The sequence below is a fragment of the Saimiri boliviensis genome, chromosome 2 (assembly GCF_048565385.1).
Source record: "Saimiri boliviensis isolate mSaiBol1 chromosome 2, mSaiBol1.pri, whole genome shotgun sequence".
NCBI classification, from domain to species: Eukaryota; Metazoa; Chordata; class Mammalia; order Primates; family Cebidae; genus Saimiri; species Saimiri boliviensis.
Window position 1 is genome coordinate 154217748 of NC_133450.1, and position 19986 is coordinate 154237733.

At 41.9% G+C, this 19986-nt stretch overlaps 1 protein-coding gene across 1 annotated transcript in view; it reads right to left on the bottom strand.

Annotated features, from left to right (window-relative positions):
- Positions 1-19200, bottom strand: part of PGM5 (phosphoglucomutase 5) — a 181150-nt gene extending 161950 nt beyond the window's left edge. The window contains exon 1 of the mRNA XM_003935640.4: positions 18289-19200. Coding sequence (XP_003935689.1) covers positions 18289-18549 — 261 coding nt within the window. The 5' untranslated portion in view covers positions 18550-19200. The remainder of the gene's footprint in view (positions 1-18288) is intronic.
- Between the last annotated feature and the right edge of the window lie 786 nt (positions 19201-19986).

A 19986-nucleotide genomic window follows, 5' to 3' on the forward strand; every position in this document is an offset into this window, starting at 1 on the left:
ACAGAACAGCTATTCCTCAAATAAGCCAAACATGATTCTGCCTCAGGGCCTTTGCATTTTCTTGTTCCTCTGCTTAGAATACTTGCTTAGATATTAATATATCTGTCCTCTAATGTCCTTTAGGTTTCTGCTTCAATGAAAGCTAATCAGAGACAGCACCCTTGATAGTCCTATATAATACAATAGCCAGAAGTCCCTAACTTCTCTATTGCTTCCTATTTCCTTCACCCTGCTCTAATTTTCTGTATCACACATATTACCGTCTCACATATTTCATATTATTCATTTATTGCCCCACTGTATGTAAGACCCAAGGACTGTTTTTTTTTTTTTTTTTCCCACTACTATATCCCAAGATCTTAAAACAAGTCTGGCATGTGGTAAGTGTACAATAAATATTTGTTGAATTGATTAATGGAGAAAAATGAAAGAAGATGAATAGCTTCTCTGGGAGAAATACAGAAAGAGGAAGATCAGATGGGAGAGTAATCAAGTCTAGTGTTATAGTATCTTAGACTAGGCTAGAGCCAACAGAAATGAAAATAAGTTATTTTGTTTGAGATATATTTTTGGAAGGAGGATGAACAGAATATGCAGGTGGACTGGAATATGGAAGAGGGGAGCTGTGGTAAATAGCCTCCAAAATGGCCCCAGTGTCCTTGCCTTTTGGTATTTGTGCCTTTGTGCGGTCCCCTCCCACACTGAATGGTGCGGATCTGGGTAATCAGTATATATCACGGAAGTGATTGTGCGTGACCACAGTGAGGCCATAAATGGCATGGACACTTGTGCCCTGCTCTCTTGGTCTGCTCATTCTGTGAAAGGCCAGCCTCCATGTCATGAGGACACTCAAGAAGCCCCATGAAGATGAAGGAAGATCTGCCAACAACAGCCAGCACCACGTTGCCAGCCAAGGGACTGAGCATCTCACAATGGATCCTCCAGCACCCGCCAAGCCTTCATATGACCAAAGCAATACCAACATGAAACTGTGCCCTCATGTGAGTTCCCAAGCCAGAATGCCCATCTCCTGTCTCACAGAAGCTGAGAGAGAGAGATAGTAAATACACGTGCTCACAAACATTACTATCTAATTTTCCACATTGTATATTTATTTCCCCATTGTATGTAAGACCCAAGTACTGTGTTGTTGTTGTTGTTGTTGTTTTCACTGCTATATCCAAAGAACCTAGAACAAATCTGGCATGTGGTAAGTATACAATAAATATCTATTGAATTAATTAATGGGGAAAAAAATGAATGAATCCTCTAGCCCCCACTGAGCCCTGACTAAGTCACTAAGTTTCGTGGTAATTTCTTAACACTGCAATAAGTAACTAATATTGAAGCAGTGAGAAAAGGAGTCAAGAATCATCTCAGCTTTCTACCTGTAATAACTTAATGGAGAGTGGTGCTATTAATCAAGACAGGAAAGAGAAAGGACAATAATTAAACCCATACTATTATCCAAAGCCATGATAAATTATTTTCCATATGCTCTCGCTAAAATTTATGTAGTCATTCAACTGACTTTATTGAGTATCTACCACGAAACAGGCAATATGGAAGAACCTTCTGCTATAGAATTGAATATAATTTAGTTACTGCCCTCAAGTAACAAGTCTGGAGAATCAAAAATCTGAAAAATATTTGTAAATTTGCTTCAAAATTTTCTCTCTACTGAGCCATTTAAAGGGAAAACTATGAAGATTGTAGAGCAGTGACATACTGGGTTAGCAGTTCGTAAAAACGTACAGTGTCCTTCCATTGCACAGAGTCAATGCTGAAAAGCAGCTGCCCAGCCAGGGGCTACGTTTTCCAAACCACCCTTACATCTAGGTGTGGCCACATGACACATTTGGATCATGGGCAATAAACTAGTATGAAAACGAGAAAAGAAGTAATGTGTGAGGATGTCAGAAAGCAGAGATATCATCTCTACACTGCTTATTTCTCTTTCTACAGATTGAATGCAGGTAATCATGTGGCTTAGGATGTCAGAACGCTGAGATACCATTCTACGGGGCTTACTTCTCTTTCTACAGATTCAGTACAGGTAATCACGTGGCTCCAGGAAATGCCAGAGTTACAAGAGCAAAGAGACCTGGGTCCTCATCCCATTTGGTAGGCAAGAGTCTTTGCCCCCAAGGGACATATTCAATAGACTATTGTGTGAGTGAGAAATAACATTCTATTGTTTTTAAGGCAATAAAAATTGCCTACATTTCAGGTTTGTTACAGTCACCCATATTTTCTCAAGTGGTAGCAAAAGAAACATAAACGATACTTTCATGCTAAATCAATGTCAAATACAAAATTATTTTACACTATTACAATATAAAATTATTTACACTTTGGGGAAAGGACTTAGAAAAATACAGAAATAAACCTTCAAAGTTTGTTAAGTAGAAGAGATTATAGATAAATTTTTATCTTATTAAATTTCTCTTATTTTTAAAAAGGTAATTTATATTCTGTTTAAGAAGGTTAAAGTGAGTAATTACAATTGAATAAAATTTCAATTATATTTTAATTATAATTGAAGAATTAACAGAAGATCGAATGCCAGATATCTGGAAATTTTCCCTATGTGAGATGCTCATTAACCCATCAATACCAGAGAGAAGATGTATTGCTGGACATTGTCCTATCATCTGAGGGATAAGTACTGGAGGAGATGTAAGAGAGGGGGTGATGGGGCTTCCAAGATAAGACATGGAAAATTGTGAAAACATGTGTGTCCCATATGGACACTCACCAAAGTGACCTGGGCAGAGGAGGATTTTAATAATAGGATGACCCATCCTGTGGGTGTCAATGAGTATCTTTCCCCCAGCCATTCCTGTCACTGTCCAATGGGCTCATGACCAAAGCGGCTCATGATATGGTTTAGATGTTTGTCTCCTCCAAATCTCATGTTGAAATGTAATCCCTAGTGTTGGAGGTGGGGCCCAGTGGAAGGTGTTTAGATCATGGGGTTGGTTTAGCACCATGCCCTTGGTGGTAAGTGTGTTCTCACTCTGAATTCACATGAGATCTGCCTGTTGAAAAGTATGTGGCACCTTCCCCCTTGTTCTCTTGCTCCCAGTCTTGCTGTGTGGTGCGCCTGCTTCCACTTTCTTGTCCGCCATGAGGGAAAGCTTCTGTGGCCTCACCAGAAGCCAAGCAGACGCTGGCACCAGGCTTGTACAGTCTTCAGAACCATGAGCTAACTAAACCTCTTTTATTTGTAAATTACCCAGCCTCAGGTATTTCTTTATAGCAATGCAAGAATGGTCTAATACCAATGCCATGATGGTTATGCATGGGCTCAACAACATGGACTTTCACCCACCAAGGTTGACTTGGCTATGGCCACTGCCAATACTGAGTCTCCTTATGATACCATTCCCCACGTGATCAGCCAGCTACCTGGTGGCAGATTGAGTAATTTGGGCCACTCCCATCATGGAAGGTGCCGCACTTTCTACTCCACTAGAATAGACGCAAAGGAGAGATATGAAGACAGATGCAAAGACTGGAGTCAGGCAGCCACAAGCCCGGAAAGCCAGGGAATGCATTCTGCCACCAGAAGCTGGAAGAGGCAGGAAACCGGCCCTCCCTAGAGCATCTATGAAGTATGTCTGTGCCAACACCTTGATTTTGATTTCTGGCCTCCAGAACTGTGAAAGAATAAGTTTCTTTGGTTTTAAGCCACCAGATATGTGGTAATTTGTTACTGGAGTCCTAGGAAATGAATACAAAATTTGTAACCTAATACAAAGTTTGCATTAGCTTCATAAGGCTGCTATAACGAATTGCCATAAACTTGGTGGCTAAAAGCAACTAAATTTTATTCCCTCCTAGATCTGGAGGCCAGAAGTCCAAAAGCAAGGCATCAGCAGGGGCCTGCCTCATTGGATCGCTCTAGGGGAGGATCCTCCCATGCCTCTTCCAGTCTCTGGTGGCTCCACATATTTCTGAGCTTGTGTCACGTCACTTCAATCTCTGCCTCTGTCTTTACATCACTTTCTTCTGTGTGTCTATGTCTTCTCTTCTGCTCATCCTTTCTCTTCCAATTAGGCCAGGATAAATGTCATCAGAAAAGGTATGCTTTCAAAATCTAGTCATTGGTAAAAAATAAATGTATAACTTTTGGAAGTCCTTTTATATAAAGAAAAGCATTCAACTTCAAGTTAAAAGGCACAGGCATAGCTGAGTGCGGTGGCTCACACGTGTAACCCCAGCACTTTGGGAGTCCAACGCAGACAGATCATGAGGTCAGGAGTTTGAGACCAGCCTGAACAACATGGTGAAAACCCGTCTCTACTAAAAATACAAAAATTATCTGGGTGTGACAGTATGTGCCTGTAGTCCCAAATACTCAGAAGGCTAAGGCAGGAGAATCCCTTGAACCCAGGAGGCGGAGGTTATACTGAACCAAGATCATGCCACTGTACTCTAGCCTGGGCAACACAGCAAGACTCCATCTCAAAAAAAAAAAAAAAAAAAAAAAAAAGGCCTAGGCATGAGTCTTGGCTCTACCACCTGACATAAAGTCAAACATTTTACTTCTCTGAGGCTCCATGTCTTTATTCGAAAAGCCAAGAAAGAGGAGGTTGTTAAAATCCACCAAAGATCAGATTCTACCAACAAAAACTCTTTGTTAAATTAACCATGACACAAATTATTCTATTGTCTTCCCCCAAATCCCACAACCCCCTACAACATTTAAAACTCACAGCAGATTATCCCTTAAACTACCATTTTACTCTCTGAAAAAGTCCTAGAAATACTACCCTCTGTCAACGCAGCAGACCGCTACCTTGCAAGGAAAAGATGGTCTACTTACACAATTAGCCTTAATTTTGTTCACAGCATTGAAGCTCACAACATCTGATGAACTCGAGTGAAATCCAGACCACAGTCCAGGGAGGACCAGGCCATGGCATTCTGCTGCTCCCTCACTGAACATCCCACACCCTAGGGTCTGGCTTTGGCTGGAAGAACCACCACCTCACCCAGCCCTCCAGAAGGTGCACTCACCCAAGTGAATGTTACTGCCACTAAGGAGGATTTCCTTCAACTCCCACATGGAAAAGGGGACAAAGTGGACCCAAGTCCACTGTCACTCACACACACGCACATAGGAGGCACACAGATACAGATACCAGGTTCCACATCTATCACATATATGAACATTATGACACAAACCCCTGCAGACACATCTGTGAGGCATACGCATTCCCAATCACACAGACAGATGGACTCAGGATGAACCTGTTCCTACCCAGCCGTGACTTGTAAATGCTTGAGGAAATGAAGATGTAGTAGAAAGGAGTGTGCAGTTAGCATTCCCCGCAATGCCATGATTTAAGATCTCTCCATGTCTGCCCTTCTAATGGCACCAATGCCTTCCATCAAGCCTTAAACCTCACCTAGATTATGTCATTGGGCTTTTTCACCTGCATAGCAGGTGCCAAGGGAATCAATATGCCCTTTCATGTGCCTTAGACCAGTGTCCCAAGAAAGATAAAATGTTATGCTATAAAAGCTTTCTCCCAGCACTTTATTCCTTTACATCTTGTGCCATATACAACTATGGTTTTTTTAATGATCTTATTTCTGACAGCTCTTTTTCTTCAGAACATCAACAATTTCTCTTCTAAATTAGATTTAGTATGAGTTCGGTTTCTAATTAGCTCACATTAAAGTCCTAGAGAGCAACAAGGTAATATTTAAACCCTCAGGCTAAAATCTCAAGGTAGGTGCAGAATTTTGACTCCAGTTTTCCCTGTGACATACCACTAATGAAAGCATGATTGCCTTCATGTGTGAACTCCCTTAAATCAGACTTACCCTTCGTGATTCCCTTTTAGCTTTAAATGCCATTTAAGAAAACAAGAGAAAAATTAAGCATGACATTCCCCAATACCTTCTGCTCACTGTGTTATAACCCTATCATTCCCAAAGTGAATTGAGAGAGTGGAGAGACAATGAACAGAAACTTCCTTGGTGCTTTACAGAGGAAGTGTTCTCCAGGACCACATAGCCTCCACGATGTCCACCTACGAAGTGCTGTAGCAAGCTATATACACAAAGATGCCTGTTTTCTGTCTTCTCGGTTTACAACAAAAACAAGACACTGGAAGGAACCCCAAAGCCAAGCTGCAATAGGTTGCAGAATGCCAGCCCTTAAGTAGTATTGTGCAGGGGTAAATAGGAGGTGGGTAAGTGCAATTTCAAGAAAAAACAAACTCAAGGCATGAATGTGGTTATCCAAACATCAAGGGACTTATTCATTTGCATTTGGATAATTGTGAAGTTATGTGCTTTGTTACATGGAGACCAGATGGGAACAAGAGAGCTCATCCTCAACTTCCCGTACCTCTGGAAGTCTTTACACACATGCTCAGGGGCTGGAGAGAGAGATGAGTGCTTATTAGCACCAACCCAACATGGATTTCACATTCAATTCCTAATATCTAAACAAGTGCAGAAAAGTCACAGGCATCTAGAAGTGTGGCCCAAGTTCTGGTCTTCAATTGGACCCATTTCTCAAGATTTCATCGAGAAGATCAAGAAATCTCATCTTCCTCAGTTACAAAATGGAGGTAGTGAAAATTGGAAGTATGTCCTTCCTGGTAATTAGGTAACTTCGGTGCATAGGAAGTGCTCTGAAATCTTTAAGGTATAGAGTTTGGCCCACTTGTTGCCATTTTATGAAGTGACCACCACAACTGGATCCCAGGATAAGAACTACAAGTGTCCAGTGGGTCTACCTGGGTCTGGGTCAAGAAAGCGGAGTTGAGTACCCTGAGGTAAGCTGAGATTTTGGTGCCCAATGGAAAAGAATGTAAGAATTGACTTTGCCACCTACTGCCTGTGTGACTTTCAGCAAGATCCCAAATCCCCATGTATCTCGGTTTTGTTATCTAAAAGACCACATGATGGAGGATAAAAGGAAGTAACAACCAAGCTCCCATTTACAGTGCCTAGTACCCAACAGACTCTCGACACATTTCGCTTGCCCTTGAGTCAGTCTTTCCATGTCACTGAATATTCTTTCACAACATGATTTTAATGGATATAGTCTTCCATTATTTAAATGTACCATTGTTTATTGACCAACATAAAAGTGTTCTTTTACCTCAAATTTTTTTTTTTTTTTTTTTTTTGAGGCGGAATTTCACTCTTGTTACCCAGGCTGGAGTGCAATGGCGCGATCTCGGCTCACCACAACCTCCGCCTCCTGGGTTCAGGCAGTTCTCCTGCCTCAGCCTCCTGGGTAGCTGGGATTACAGGCACGCGCTACCATGCCCAGCTGATTTTTTGTATTTTTAGTAGAGATGGGGTTTCACCATGTTGACCAGGATGGTCTCGATCTCTTGACCTCGTGGTCCACCCTCCCTGGCCTCCCAAAGTGCTGGGATTACAGGCTTGAGCCACCGCGCCCAGCCCTTTACCTCAAATTCTTATATGTAAAACAAAAACATGTTTGAAGACTAACCCACAATGTGGTATAAATTAAACTGGATGTAGGCCAGGCATGGCAACTCACACCTATAATCTCAGCACTTTGAGAGGCCAAGACAGGAGGGTGGCTTGAAGCCAGAAGCTCAAGAGCAGCCTGGGCAACACAGCAAGATTTTGTCTCTACAAAAAATAAGATAAATTAGCCAGCCGTGATGGTGTGTACCTGTAGTCCCAGCTTCTTGGGAGGCTGAGGTATGAGGTTCTGTTGAGTCCAGGAGTTTAAGGCTACAGTGAGCTAGGACAATCACTGCACTCCAGCCTGGATGACAGAACGAGACCCCGTTTCAAAAACAGACAAACAAAAAAAAACTTAACCAAAAACTAAAAACTGGATATAGTTTGCCAATAACGAAGCAGCAAATTAAGTGTAACATTTTTACATTTCATTGATGTCTTTCTTCTTTAATCATAAACTAGTTCACTAAGAATCTGCTGAAGTCCATGGTAGTGAGTGACAGGTACATGTCTGCATCCTTGTCCTGACCTGCATCTTCTTCAATTGTCCCCATCTGTGCCCCAGACTGGCACCGCTCACTTCTATGTACCGAGCTGTCCTGCTAACTGATCAATGCTATTGAGCTCACTGCACAAAGCTGTTCTTACAAGGTAGACTTCTGCCTGGAATAGTTGCACTTACTTATATCGCTTATATTTCTTACCCCAATCCATCCAACTAAACACAAGTTCTATTTATTGTCATAGAAACATAGCTCATTTGGAAACACCTCCTTCATTTCTATGGAATGTTCAAACATTTCTGACATTTTTGCTCTGTTGTAGCCTCTTGTTAAATACATCCAGAAAAGAGACAAAGCTTTATGGGGAAGCTGTGTGCACACATATGCTGTAGAATAAACTATCTAAATGCTTAAAAATACTTTCCATCTGGCACCACACCTTAATAGGTAGACAGAAATTATATATGTGTATATCTGTCTATATGGATATGTATAAATATATATTTCCAAAACAAGAATTCATTGTCTTATTTACATATAGGTAGAATATACATGAATGTACATATATATTTATAGGTAGAACAAAAAAAAAAAAACCTCAGTCTCTTTAGGGCCATGTGTTTTCCCTGAGTAATTGTCACAATTAATTAAAATACATTTGTACGCATTTTTAGATAAATTCCATCAGACCAGTTTTTGCCTGGGTGGAAAACAATAAATGCCTATTTGCTAAGTGCCCCTGCCCCCATTCTACGTTCCAGTGAACTAAAGACCTCTGGCAATCATAGATTTACAACTCAGCAAGATTAAACAATTTACTATTATTTATGACAGCCAAGCTGGATCTTCTGTATTATATTCCACATTAGCATCTATCACTTTACATTTGGGAGATCCTGTCCAAAAAAAGATTATGCCTCCTAACCAAACATTCAGCAGGGCTGCAGGAACAGGCCCTCTGACAAACATCCTGCCAAAGTACTTTAAAGCATCATGAGCTCCCACAGCTGTGCATTTTCAGACGACTCAGCAGATTAGCATGGAGTCTCTTCGCCTCTGCTTGGTCTGTTCATTTCAGTAATCTCTCACATGGCCCAGTCCATTCGGTTTGAAAATCCTCATGAAATGAGCAGATTAAGACCTGGCTTCAGTAAAGGGCTGTGGGGAGGGCATGGGGGGAGAGGATTTGCTCTTAACACAGCCTGAGCCTCAAAAAAGTTTCAGATGGAAAAGTATGGCACTGACTCAGCTCATGCTTAACAGGAAATAATGCACAGGCCACACCGAAAAAGTCCCTTTTGTTGTATGAATGTCTACACTGGAGCAGCTGCTGCCACCTCATGTACTGGGATGGAGTGTGCACCTGTGTGTTTGTGTGTGCATGAGTGTGAGTGTGTGCTGGGAGGGGGAGGAGATCACACTTTCAGCAGTTGCCACCTCAGCTTTGGCTAGCAGCATGCAGCAATGCCAAAAGTCAAGAGGAAGCTGTACCAAAGCAACAGTGATCACCACATCAGCAGGAACCTTCTAGTTAGTAAAGCTACTAGGACTAAAAAACACACATGAACATGTACTTCTTTTATTTTAATCAGAGCAAAATATTTTGTTAATAATTGTGTTATATGAATAAATAAAATAATTCACAATGCTGTGACCCATTAACACATGCAATCCTCCCCACAACCCTGGAAGATATGTAGACAAGTATTGTTACTTTCCTTATTTTTATAAACGAGGAAACAGATCCCAGAAGGCTAGGTGACTTCCCCACAGCAAATAAGTTGCAAGTGGTAGTATCATGATTCAAATCCAGAGCGTCTCCTTTTGTCTTCATTACTGCTTTAATGTTGAAGGTAATGCATATACATGTATGATATTTTAAATCCAGAGATGCATATGGAATAGAAAGGAAAAGGGACTCTCCTTCCCCATTACAAACCCTCTGCCCCCAAGATCTATCCACTCTTCACTGGAGTATGTTCTTTCTGTCTTATGTTATATATCTATATTAGACACAGAAACACACAATACTCCAGTCATTGCTTTTTCTTCACCAACAAGCTATCATTCACATCTTTTTCTTACTACATATAAATGTACATCCTTTATTTTAATGGTGTATATTGTGTGGTTGTGTCATAAATTATGTAACTGTTCTCTAGTGTTGAACATATAGATTTTTTTCTGAGTTTTTCCTTAGCAGAATGCTGCAGTGACTACCCTTGTACACAGAAGTGTGTACATTTGTTCTAGAAAATCTACAGGATACATTCTTAGATTAAGGGATTCCTGGGTTATTAGACAACTACTCTATTAATTTAGATATATACTTCCAAATTGCCTAACCAAAAAGTTGTATCAATTTAACTTCTATGAACAGTATACAAACATGACAATTTTCCAACACCTACACCAACTCTGGGTAATTTCATCTTTTTTACAAGTTGATGGATTAATTTCTATTTCTTTGGTTACCGATAAGGTTGGCCACCTGTTCATGTGTTATTATTGACGATATTTGTATTGAATTGTTTGAATTTTCTTATTGATTTGGAAAATCTTTTTACATATCATAGATATTAAATATTTATTGTAAAACTGTCCTTCCAGTATGTGGCACATGTTTTGTCAAGTAGAATAAACTCTTGTCCTCTGATTTCACATTCCTTTCTCTTTCCATTAGAAATTCCTAAATGTAAAACTAGATTTTGATAGCTAAAAACCAGGATGCTTACTAGAGAAAAACAATACAAAGACAATAATTAAATATTACATTTATACAAAATACCTACTAGTACAAACTTTAAAAGAGAAAATAAAAGTAAAATGCTTCCATGACTTCAGACTAAGAAAAAGAACTTTGGAGGTTGAATGTTCCTGAAATTTTTCTTTTCACACAACTATGGACATGACTCCAAAAGTTGATGTCATTAAAAATATAAGAGGTAAAAGATATGTAAAGACTCAGAGAAGATGAATTTTCATTTTAACAAGTCACATATATATTCTAGATACCTTCTTATTCATAACTAAGAGAGTCAAATCAGATGAAAGAATCTAAACATTCCCCCCTTGACTGTGTAAGTAGAAGTAGGGGCACATTGGCCCAATCTTGACTGTTTGTTTGCATATTAACTCTTAAGGCTATAGGCTGACATGGGCCATTAAAACCCTAGCTTTTTATGTTTAATTTAAAATTCCCTGAACCATTTATACCAATTTTTCCTGTCCATTATTCTCAAATAATCTTGTGCAAATGCTATTACAGTGCTTGTTCGTGCTACTGTTGTCTAATAGAAGAGTATCTGGGACCTTAAAACTGAAAGAGTTAGGGTTAATGACTCCAATACCTATGCTTGGACTTCTCCAGAAGTGGGTTCCAACTTCTTGTCCTCAAATCTATATAGAAACTAGCAAACTTCCAGAGTTCACAAAAAGCTCAAAGAGAACAGATGTTTTATACAAAATTCTCAGGGCAAGTTTCATGCATAATGTTGCTGATGTGTTTCTGCCTTTTCAATAAACATCACTATGCTTTATCACAAGATTTAATAAAGCAGCTTAGTTAAAAATGCCATCTGGGTCTCTGGACACATTAAACAAAGCTTAAAATAACCACCCCAGCAACTGGGAGGGCCCAGCTGTTCTCACAATCTCTCCCACTCCTTTTGCTTCCCCATAAAAAGAGTGAATGAAGACCACAGGCTAAAAGTATCCAGAATGAACTGACACAAACAGGGAGATAGATGGAGCCAAGGGCTATCAGAAGCTTGCTGTTTGCTCACATAATAGATTTGGTAATTCCACAACTTGAGGATGGAGATTCAGAAAGGGAAGCAGAGAGAGGGAAGAGAGAATCATGGAAGGGCTCCTTCAAGTTTTTTAATGTATCTCAAACCTGGTCTCCTTCATGTCGATCATCCCAGCCCATTCCATTCATCTATTCTGTAGTGAACTCCAGTAGTAAATACAGAGCAATCACCACCCAGTTCTTTCTCCCTTCTAGAGATGAGATCTTAGCCACCCAGTCCCAGATTCTCAGATTCATCCCAGGAAAGAAGACCTAGGTATTGAAGCGCAGGTTTCCCTCTCTCCCTTCCTTCCTCTACCCTTCCTACTTCTCTCCCTTCTCCGACCACCACCGCTTCCTACCTCACTCCACTTCCAAATCTATGTTGCTCGGTTTGGGGGCCACCCCAAGATTTGTTCTCCAGATAGTTCTAATAAATGCCAAACTAAGCATATTCTCATTCTTTAGAGCCACCTGCTTTTCATGGCCAACCAGAACCAAATACAACCTGCACACACATCTATCTGGAGGACACTCCCAAGGCCCTGGCTGAGCCAGCCTTCTGCATCCCAAATACAACCTGTACACACATCTATCTGGAGGACACTCCCAAGGCCCTGGTTGAGCTAGCCTTCTGCATACCACTGCATTTCAGCTTCCCACTTTGAAAGAGTTCACAAGGCACTGAGAAATTCTTGAATTCTGTAAGGTGCTCTGTGTGTCAATATCATTGCCATTCATCATGTGGCCAAAATAGGGCATGGTTAGTTAACAAGTAAATTTTCTCTTCACTAAAAACTTGCAACAAAACTGTTAAGTTGTTGACCAAAGGGCCCACTACAGGCTATATTCAATACATATAGTCAAATCATAATTATCTGAGATATATTTAGTTGACCATACACTTTATATTTCAGTAAAAGTTATTTACATTTTCCAGTGCTATAGATGTTACAAAGTACTTTCATATGCAGTGTTTCACTGTCATAATGATTTTTAGATGAGGAAACAAGTGGTTTCTAGGTATTTCAAGAAGCTAAAACTTCTACCCTCCAACTTGCATGTGTAAACCAAAAACAAAATTCCAAGGCCCTTCATCCATGTGAATGGACTTTGACTCTTTTGGTCAATATGTGGCAGAGCTGGGAAAAGAAGGTGGGTCTTCCAGCTGCTCATACAGGGTTTTTTCTGCCATACTTCAATATCTCCAAGGCTAAAGTCAAAAGAGGATATGGTTATCAGATGAAAATATCTAGTTTGGATTTCCCAAATGTGTATTTGTAGTATTTCGTAATTTACCTTAATTTAACCTATCGTTCCTTTGGGTTGTAACAGTCCAACTCCATTTTTGAAAACAAAACAAAATAGATTTTAAAAGCTAAATAATAGAAATTTGCTTTCCAGTATGGTAGCTACTAACCACTTGTGGCTATTTGCATTTCTATTTTAATTAATTAAAATTAAGCAAAATGCAAAATTCAGTTCTTCAGTTGCTGTAGCCACATTTCAAGTATTCAGTATTCACATATGGCTAGAGGCTGGGACAATGCAGATTATAGAACAGTTCCATCATCAGAGAAACCTCTATTGAACAGTGCTATCATATAATGTCGTCTCCAGAGAAAGAAGACTTTAGAAAAAGTCAGAAACAGCCAGGTATGGTAATGCATGCCTGTAATCCCAGCTACTCAGGAGGCTGAGGTGGGAGAATTGCTGGAACCCGGGAGGTGGAGGTTGCACTGAGCCGAAATCTCGCCATTGCACTCCAGCCTGGTGACAGAGCAAGACTGTGTCTCAAAAAAGAAAGAAAGAAAGAAAGAAAGAAAGAAAGAAAGAAAGAAAGAAAGAAAGAAAGAAAGAAAGAAAGAGTCAGAAACATCTTGAGACAGGCACAGTGCTGTCATCTGTCCAATACTGAAGTCGTTTAGGAATAAGAAAGATCAGAACAAAGACGAGAAAAAGAGGTTGCCTTAGGTGCACCAGCCCAGAAACGGGCAAAGGCATTCCTACAGTCATTGTGTTGCATTTTGGCTCTTAAACTTTTTAAGAGATGTGAATAATTTGATACATAGAAGATACAAAAAGTTGAGGCTCTGAAGCAGATGGAAATAGAAAGAGAGCTAATTGATTGGTTTTTCTTTTGCTCTGTAGTATGACATAGTTTATATCTTTAAAGGGGAATTAAAATGTTTCTTGGAATTTTTAAATGTAAGTTCTCATAGCCACATAAAAACTACAGAAACAGATAAAAACTATCTTCTCATTTATTCCCCAACCCATTCAAATTAAATATAAAAATCCAAGCATCCAGAGTGATACTCAAAAAAGTGAAAGTGAGAAGCAAAAATTCATTTGTCACCTGTGGAGGTAGTTAACTCACCAAATCCTCACTCCAAACACCAGTAATTTTTAAAAGACATAAACACATGTTCTGCCTTTCCGGAAGGAACTATATTTCAGGGTAACCAATGACCTAGTTGTGAAGAAAATGGCCTGCTTATAGAAAAATGCCAGCTAAAACATGTAGAACAAATTAGAAAGTCACCATTTGAAACCTCTAATGAAGTAATCAACTCGAGAAAGGATCATCCATAAATGCTAAAACAATCAGGTAAATGTTGATACAGAACTAAATATACACATGGTGTAAAGTTTACATCACAGACTACAGGCCTGACCCAACGATGAATATAACGGAGGAGATAGGCAGTAACCACCCTAATCTTGTGATCCTCTCAGCATCACTAATGATGGGATGTGAATATATGAAATACTGTTTTAAAAAAAAAAAAGTTTAGCCTGAATCTAATTAAAACTTGCAACAGGCTAAATGTGTATGTTCTCCCAAAATTCATATGTTGAAATCCTAACCCCAACGGTGCTGGTATTACAAGATGGGGCCTTTGGGGGTCATTAGGTCATAAGGACAGAGCCCTCATGATTGGAATTAGTGCCCTTATAAAAGAAACCTCCATTTCTTGTTTTTTAGAAATCTGTACTGAAGAATTTAGGGATAAAATGTCACTTTAGCATAAGCCCCCAAAAAGGTGAACAAAATGAGGAAAAGATTGGTTAAAGCTGGCTGTTTGAAATTCTGAAACATGTCTACCATTCCCTTCACCCATACCCACCCCTCTTAGAAGTAGTACTTTCAGATAACTTAAGAATTGATGCTTCTATGTGGATTTTAATTGTAATCTGCCCTTTACAACAACTAGTAGACTAAACGTGACTCTATTTTAAGCATATATTAACCTATGCTAATTATCTGCTAAAATAAATTCCACTCTTAGAGTTAATGAAGTGGGTTTGCCATAGAAAATCCAATGAAGTAAGAAGCTGAGGAACCCTTATGGTAAAGTGGACCAAGAAATAATAAGACATAGACCTAACACCATAAAAAAAACCTAGAAGAAAATCTAGACAAAACCATTCAGGACATAGGCATAGGCAAGGACTTCATGACAAAAACACCAAAAGCATTGGCAACAAAAGCCAAAATAGACAAATAGGACCTAATCAAACTCCACAGCTTCTGCACAGCAAAAGAAACAGTCATTAGAGTGAATTGGCAACCAACAGAATGGGAAAAAATTTTTGCAGTCTACCCATCTGACAAGGGGCTGATATCCAGAATTTACAAAGAACTAAAACAGATTTACAAGAAAAAAAGAAACAACCCCATTCAAAAGTGGGTAAAGGATATGAACAGACACTTTATAAAAGACGACATACATGAGGTCAACAAACATAAGAAAAAATGCTCATCATCACTGGTCATTAGAGAAATGCAAATCAAAACTACGTTGAGATACCATCTCACACCAGTTAGAATGGCGATCATTAAAAAATCTAGAGACAACAGATGCCAGAGAGGATATGGAGAAATAGAAACACTTTTATATTGTTGGTGGGAGTGTAAATTAGTTCAACCATTGTGGAAGACAGTGTGGGGATTCCTTAAGGACCTAGAAATAGAAATTCCATTTGACCCAGAATCCCATTACTGGGTATATATCCAAAGGATTATAAATCATTCTACTATAAGGACACATGCACACGAATGTTCATTGCAGCACTGTTTACAACAGCAAAGACCTGGAACCAACCCAAATGTCCATCGATGATAGACTGGACAGGGAAAATGTGGCACATATACACTATGGAATATTATGCAGCCATCAAAAATGATGAGATCATGTCCTTTGTAGGGACATGGATGAACCTGGAAACCATCATTCTCAGCAAACTGACACAAGAGCAGAAAATCAAACACCACATGTTCTCACTCACAGGCGGGCGTTGAACAATGAGAACACATGGACACAGGGAGGGGAGCACTACACACTGGGATCTGTTGGGGGGAAATGGGGGAGGGACAGTGGGGGTGGGGAGGTGGGGAGAGATAGCATGAGGAGAAATGCCAGACATAGGTGAAGGGGAGGAAGGCAGCAAATCACACTGTCATGTGTGTACCTATGCAACAATCTTGCATGTTCTTCAAATGTACCCCAAAACCTAAAATGCAATGAAAAAAAATAAAATAAATAATAATTTTCCCATGCAAATCAACAACTGTAGCTTCAAAAATATTCTGACCCACAACAAGTATTGGACAGGCTATGTTTCTCTCACTCCCTAAAAATATTGGCCCAAGAAGGAGTATGAGAGCTGCCATAGCTCTCTCAAGGCTCATTATTCTCCATCACTCCATGGGAACAGCCTTGTCAGACAAAAGTGAAAGACCATTTGTCAACCTCTCTTCAACTCCCTGATTCTAGCCAACCTTCAACAATCCCAAGGGAGGAGCCAGAGAGAAATACAAACCCCCATATCTCCGGCATCATTTTTGACTCTGCTGGAGTCAAAAATCACAATTCCACCACCCACCCCAACACCACTGGCCTGTTTCTCCCAATTGCTTTTTATTATGTTTTTTAAAAGAATCCTCTTTCCTTATCACTGAAACACTGAGAAGGAGGAATTATAGTAGATAAATATGAAGCATGGAGAATCCTTTAAAAAATATTTTTAATAGTAAGTGAGAAAATGAAAAGGAGAGGGTTGGGAAGGAGAGAGAGAATCCAAATGCCAGGGAATTGTTAAATTTTGCTTTTAAAGATGTTAACACTCATTTACACATCTGCAAGAGACTTCCTTTAAAGAAAAGTTCTGCTGGGCATGGTGGCACGTGCCTGTAATCCCAGCTACTCAGGAGGCTGAGGCAGGAGAATTGCTTGAACCCAGGAGGCGGAGGTTGCGGTGAGCCGAGATCGTGCCATTGCACTCCAGCCTGGGTAACAAGAGCGAAACTCCGTCTCAAAAAAAAAAAAAAAAAGTTCTATTTGTGTGGGTCTGGTTGCGTTAACAAAGATGAAATTACTTTTTTAGATGATGTTTCCCACAGATAATTCAGAGATCTCTGAAATTAAATATCCCGTTTGTATATGTCTTTGAGATGCTGCCAGACTTGGGAAACAGAAAATTGGGATATGAGGCTATGCCAAAAAGTGTTTCTAGTTATAGGACAGAGAGGAAAGGTGCAGAGGGAGGAAAAACCTGAAGTCTGAGAATCCGGATTACAAAAGAAGACTACCGAGGTCGTGGGAAGGGAGAGGAAATTAGGATGAAAACTGAAAGGGGAAGAGGCATGAAACGTTGTCAAATGCCAAAAAGCATTTGGAGAGAAGTTGGAAATTGCATTAAGAGAGCCATTGCAAATCTTATTTCAGCCCATTTAGAGATATGCCTCCTGGGAACTGCGAACCCAAGCTGTTCAGCATCAAATTGATCCACTCCGTCCCTATCCTAATCAAATAAATCATTCAGTCATTCCACTGGGTTACACTGGGTTAAAGAACCGAAATGTTAAAAACCTTCAAAATATTAAAAACCCAAAATATTAAAACATTTAAAACCTTCAGGGCCCACTCTTACCAAATATGTCATGGAGTGTGTGTGTGTGTGTGTGTGTGTGTGTGTGTGTGTGTGTGTGTGTTCTGAGACACCACTACAGTAAAATTGGCAGAGCGAAGATTTAGGGGGTTGGGGGATTATTGCAAAAAGGCCACAGGGCGGGGGGAATATGTTGAGAGCCTGCGAAAGAAGTTTGTGTGGGGACAGTGGATAGTGGACGTGTTCGGAAAAATAGGGAAAACTGGGAGCTGCCGTGGAATCGACAAGACTGGGCAAGAGAAAGCCGGAAAGAAAAATGAGCAGGTGCGGGATGTGGGCAGAGTCGGAGAAGAGTCCAGGGCGTCCGGAGTGGCTCCAGGAACGACGGAGACCCCTCAAGGCTTTTGGGGGCAGTGGGTGCTAATAGAACCCAGTGTCGGGGGTGCGCCCAGGAGCTGCGAGCCCGGCGGGGTTGGGGCACTGGAGGGTGAGGATGCGGGAGGGAGGTAGCAGAGCCGGAGCGGGGAGGGGGTCTTCCAACTAGGCCCGGAGGCAGTGGGGGAACCAGGGCGTGGAGAGGGCCTGGCGGCAGAGCGGCAGAAAGCCTGAGGCATCCGGTCACTCACTCACCCCGTTGGCTGCAGCCATCTGCACCACGATCTCGGTGGCCGTCTTGCTAAAGTACCTGCCGTCGCTGCCCACCACCATAGTGCAGCCCTGGCGATCGCGCAGGTCAATGGACGACAGAACGCTCTGGATGAAGTTGGGCAGGTAGTTGCGCTGGCCCTCGAAGAGGCCGGTGGGCCTCCGCAGCCCCCCACCGCCAGCCGGCCGCTGGTCCTCGTAGGGCGCGGTGGCCACTGTCAGCACCGGGATGGGGCTCCCCTCCATGGCGCCTCCTGGCCGGTCCTGCTGCGGCTCCTGGAGCCCAAGGAAATCTGCAGCCCGCCGGGGGCCCCCACCAGCCTGGCCGCAAGCCGGGACTCCGCCTCGCGCCCGGGCCCCCTCCTCAGCCAGCCGGTGCCCTGCGTCCTGCGCCTGCCCGGGGGACCGCCCGCCCCTCCTCTCCACTCCCCAGCTCGCTGCCTCCCTCGGCAGAGTTTGCCTCCACCTTCCTATAAAGTTTTCTCCCGCCCACCTTCTCTGCCTGCCCGTCCGCCCGAGGTGCGCTCAGTGTCTTCCCAAGTTGGACTCGCTTTCGGGGTGTCCCAAAAGCCTGATTCCAGGGCCTGCTAGCCCGACCCAGGTGGCTTCCACCAGCGCCGGGCCCCAGCCTTCCCCGGCGCTCGCTGCTCTCCGGGGCACACCCTCCGGCAGAAAACAGCCCGCGGGCGGCGAGACTTTAGGCAGAGCCCTGGTTCCTCTCCCACACCCCGGCCCCTCTCCCGGTCTCCCTGGGAGTGCGCAGCCTGCAAGCACCAGTTTCTCTTTTGAACAAGGACAGGGAGGGAGTTGGGAGGGGGCTGAAACCTTTTGCCATCACCGAAGAGCCCCAGCCAAAAATAACCCTGGAAAGGCGAGCTGAGAATGGTTATCTCCTGCCAGCGCTGAAATCGGAGTCTGGGCGCTGCGTGTGTGTGTGTGTGTGTGTGTGTGTGTGTGTTGCTGTGTGTGCATGTCGCTGTGTGTGGGGGGGTATGTGTGTGTATGTGTTGCTGTATGTGTGTCGCTGTGTGTGTGTCGCTGTGTGTGTGTCGCTGTGTGTGTGTGTGTGTGTGTGTACCCTCCCACCAAGACCATTTGTTGAAGGGAATCACCACTGTCAGCCTTCAACCCAGCAAGACCCCTTGAGCCGTCCACATTTTCCCCAGCCTCTTCCAAGGCAGCACACTTTCCGGTATGAACAATTCCTTTGCTGTTGATTGTTTGTTTGTTGTGGTGGTTGCAACAGCAGCAACACAGCCAACACATATTTCCCTATTCTTCTCATCCTTCTCACCCTCCCTACCCAGCTCCTGCCTTAGAAATAGGCTTGTCCTACAGCGTGTTAGTCCACACAATCTGAACTCTGCACTGAGTTAGTTGTTTTCGATAGGAGGGGCTAAAGCCCTTGTTAATATCCTACCAGGAGTGAATGAACAAAGCCAAGTTAAAGGAGAACTGGGTACCAGGTACTGTGCTAGGTCCCTTTGCATGTATCCTTTCATTCTGCTGGAGCTAAAGATTTTCTACCTCCTCTCCATAAAACCCACCTAAAATCCAAAACCAGGAAATTCTCCATAGAAAATAGGAATGATAAGAGAAAAGACTAACAAGATAAAACCCAAAGCAGGAAGAAAGTTCTATCTCCCATCTCTCTCAAGGAATTTTTGGACCCACCAAGGCTAC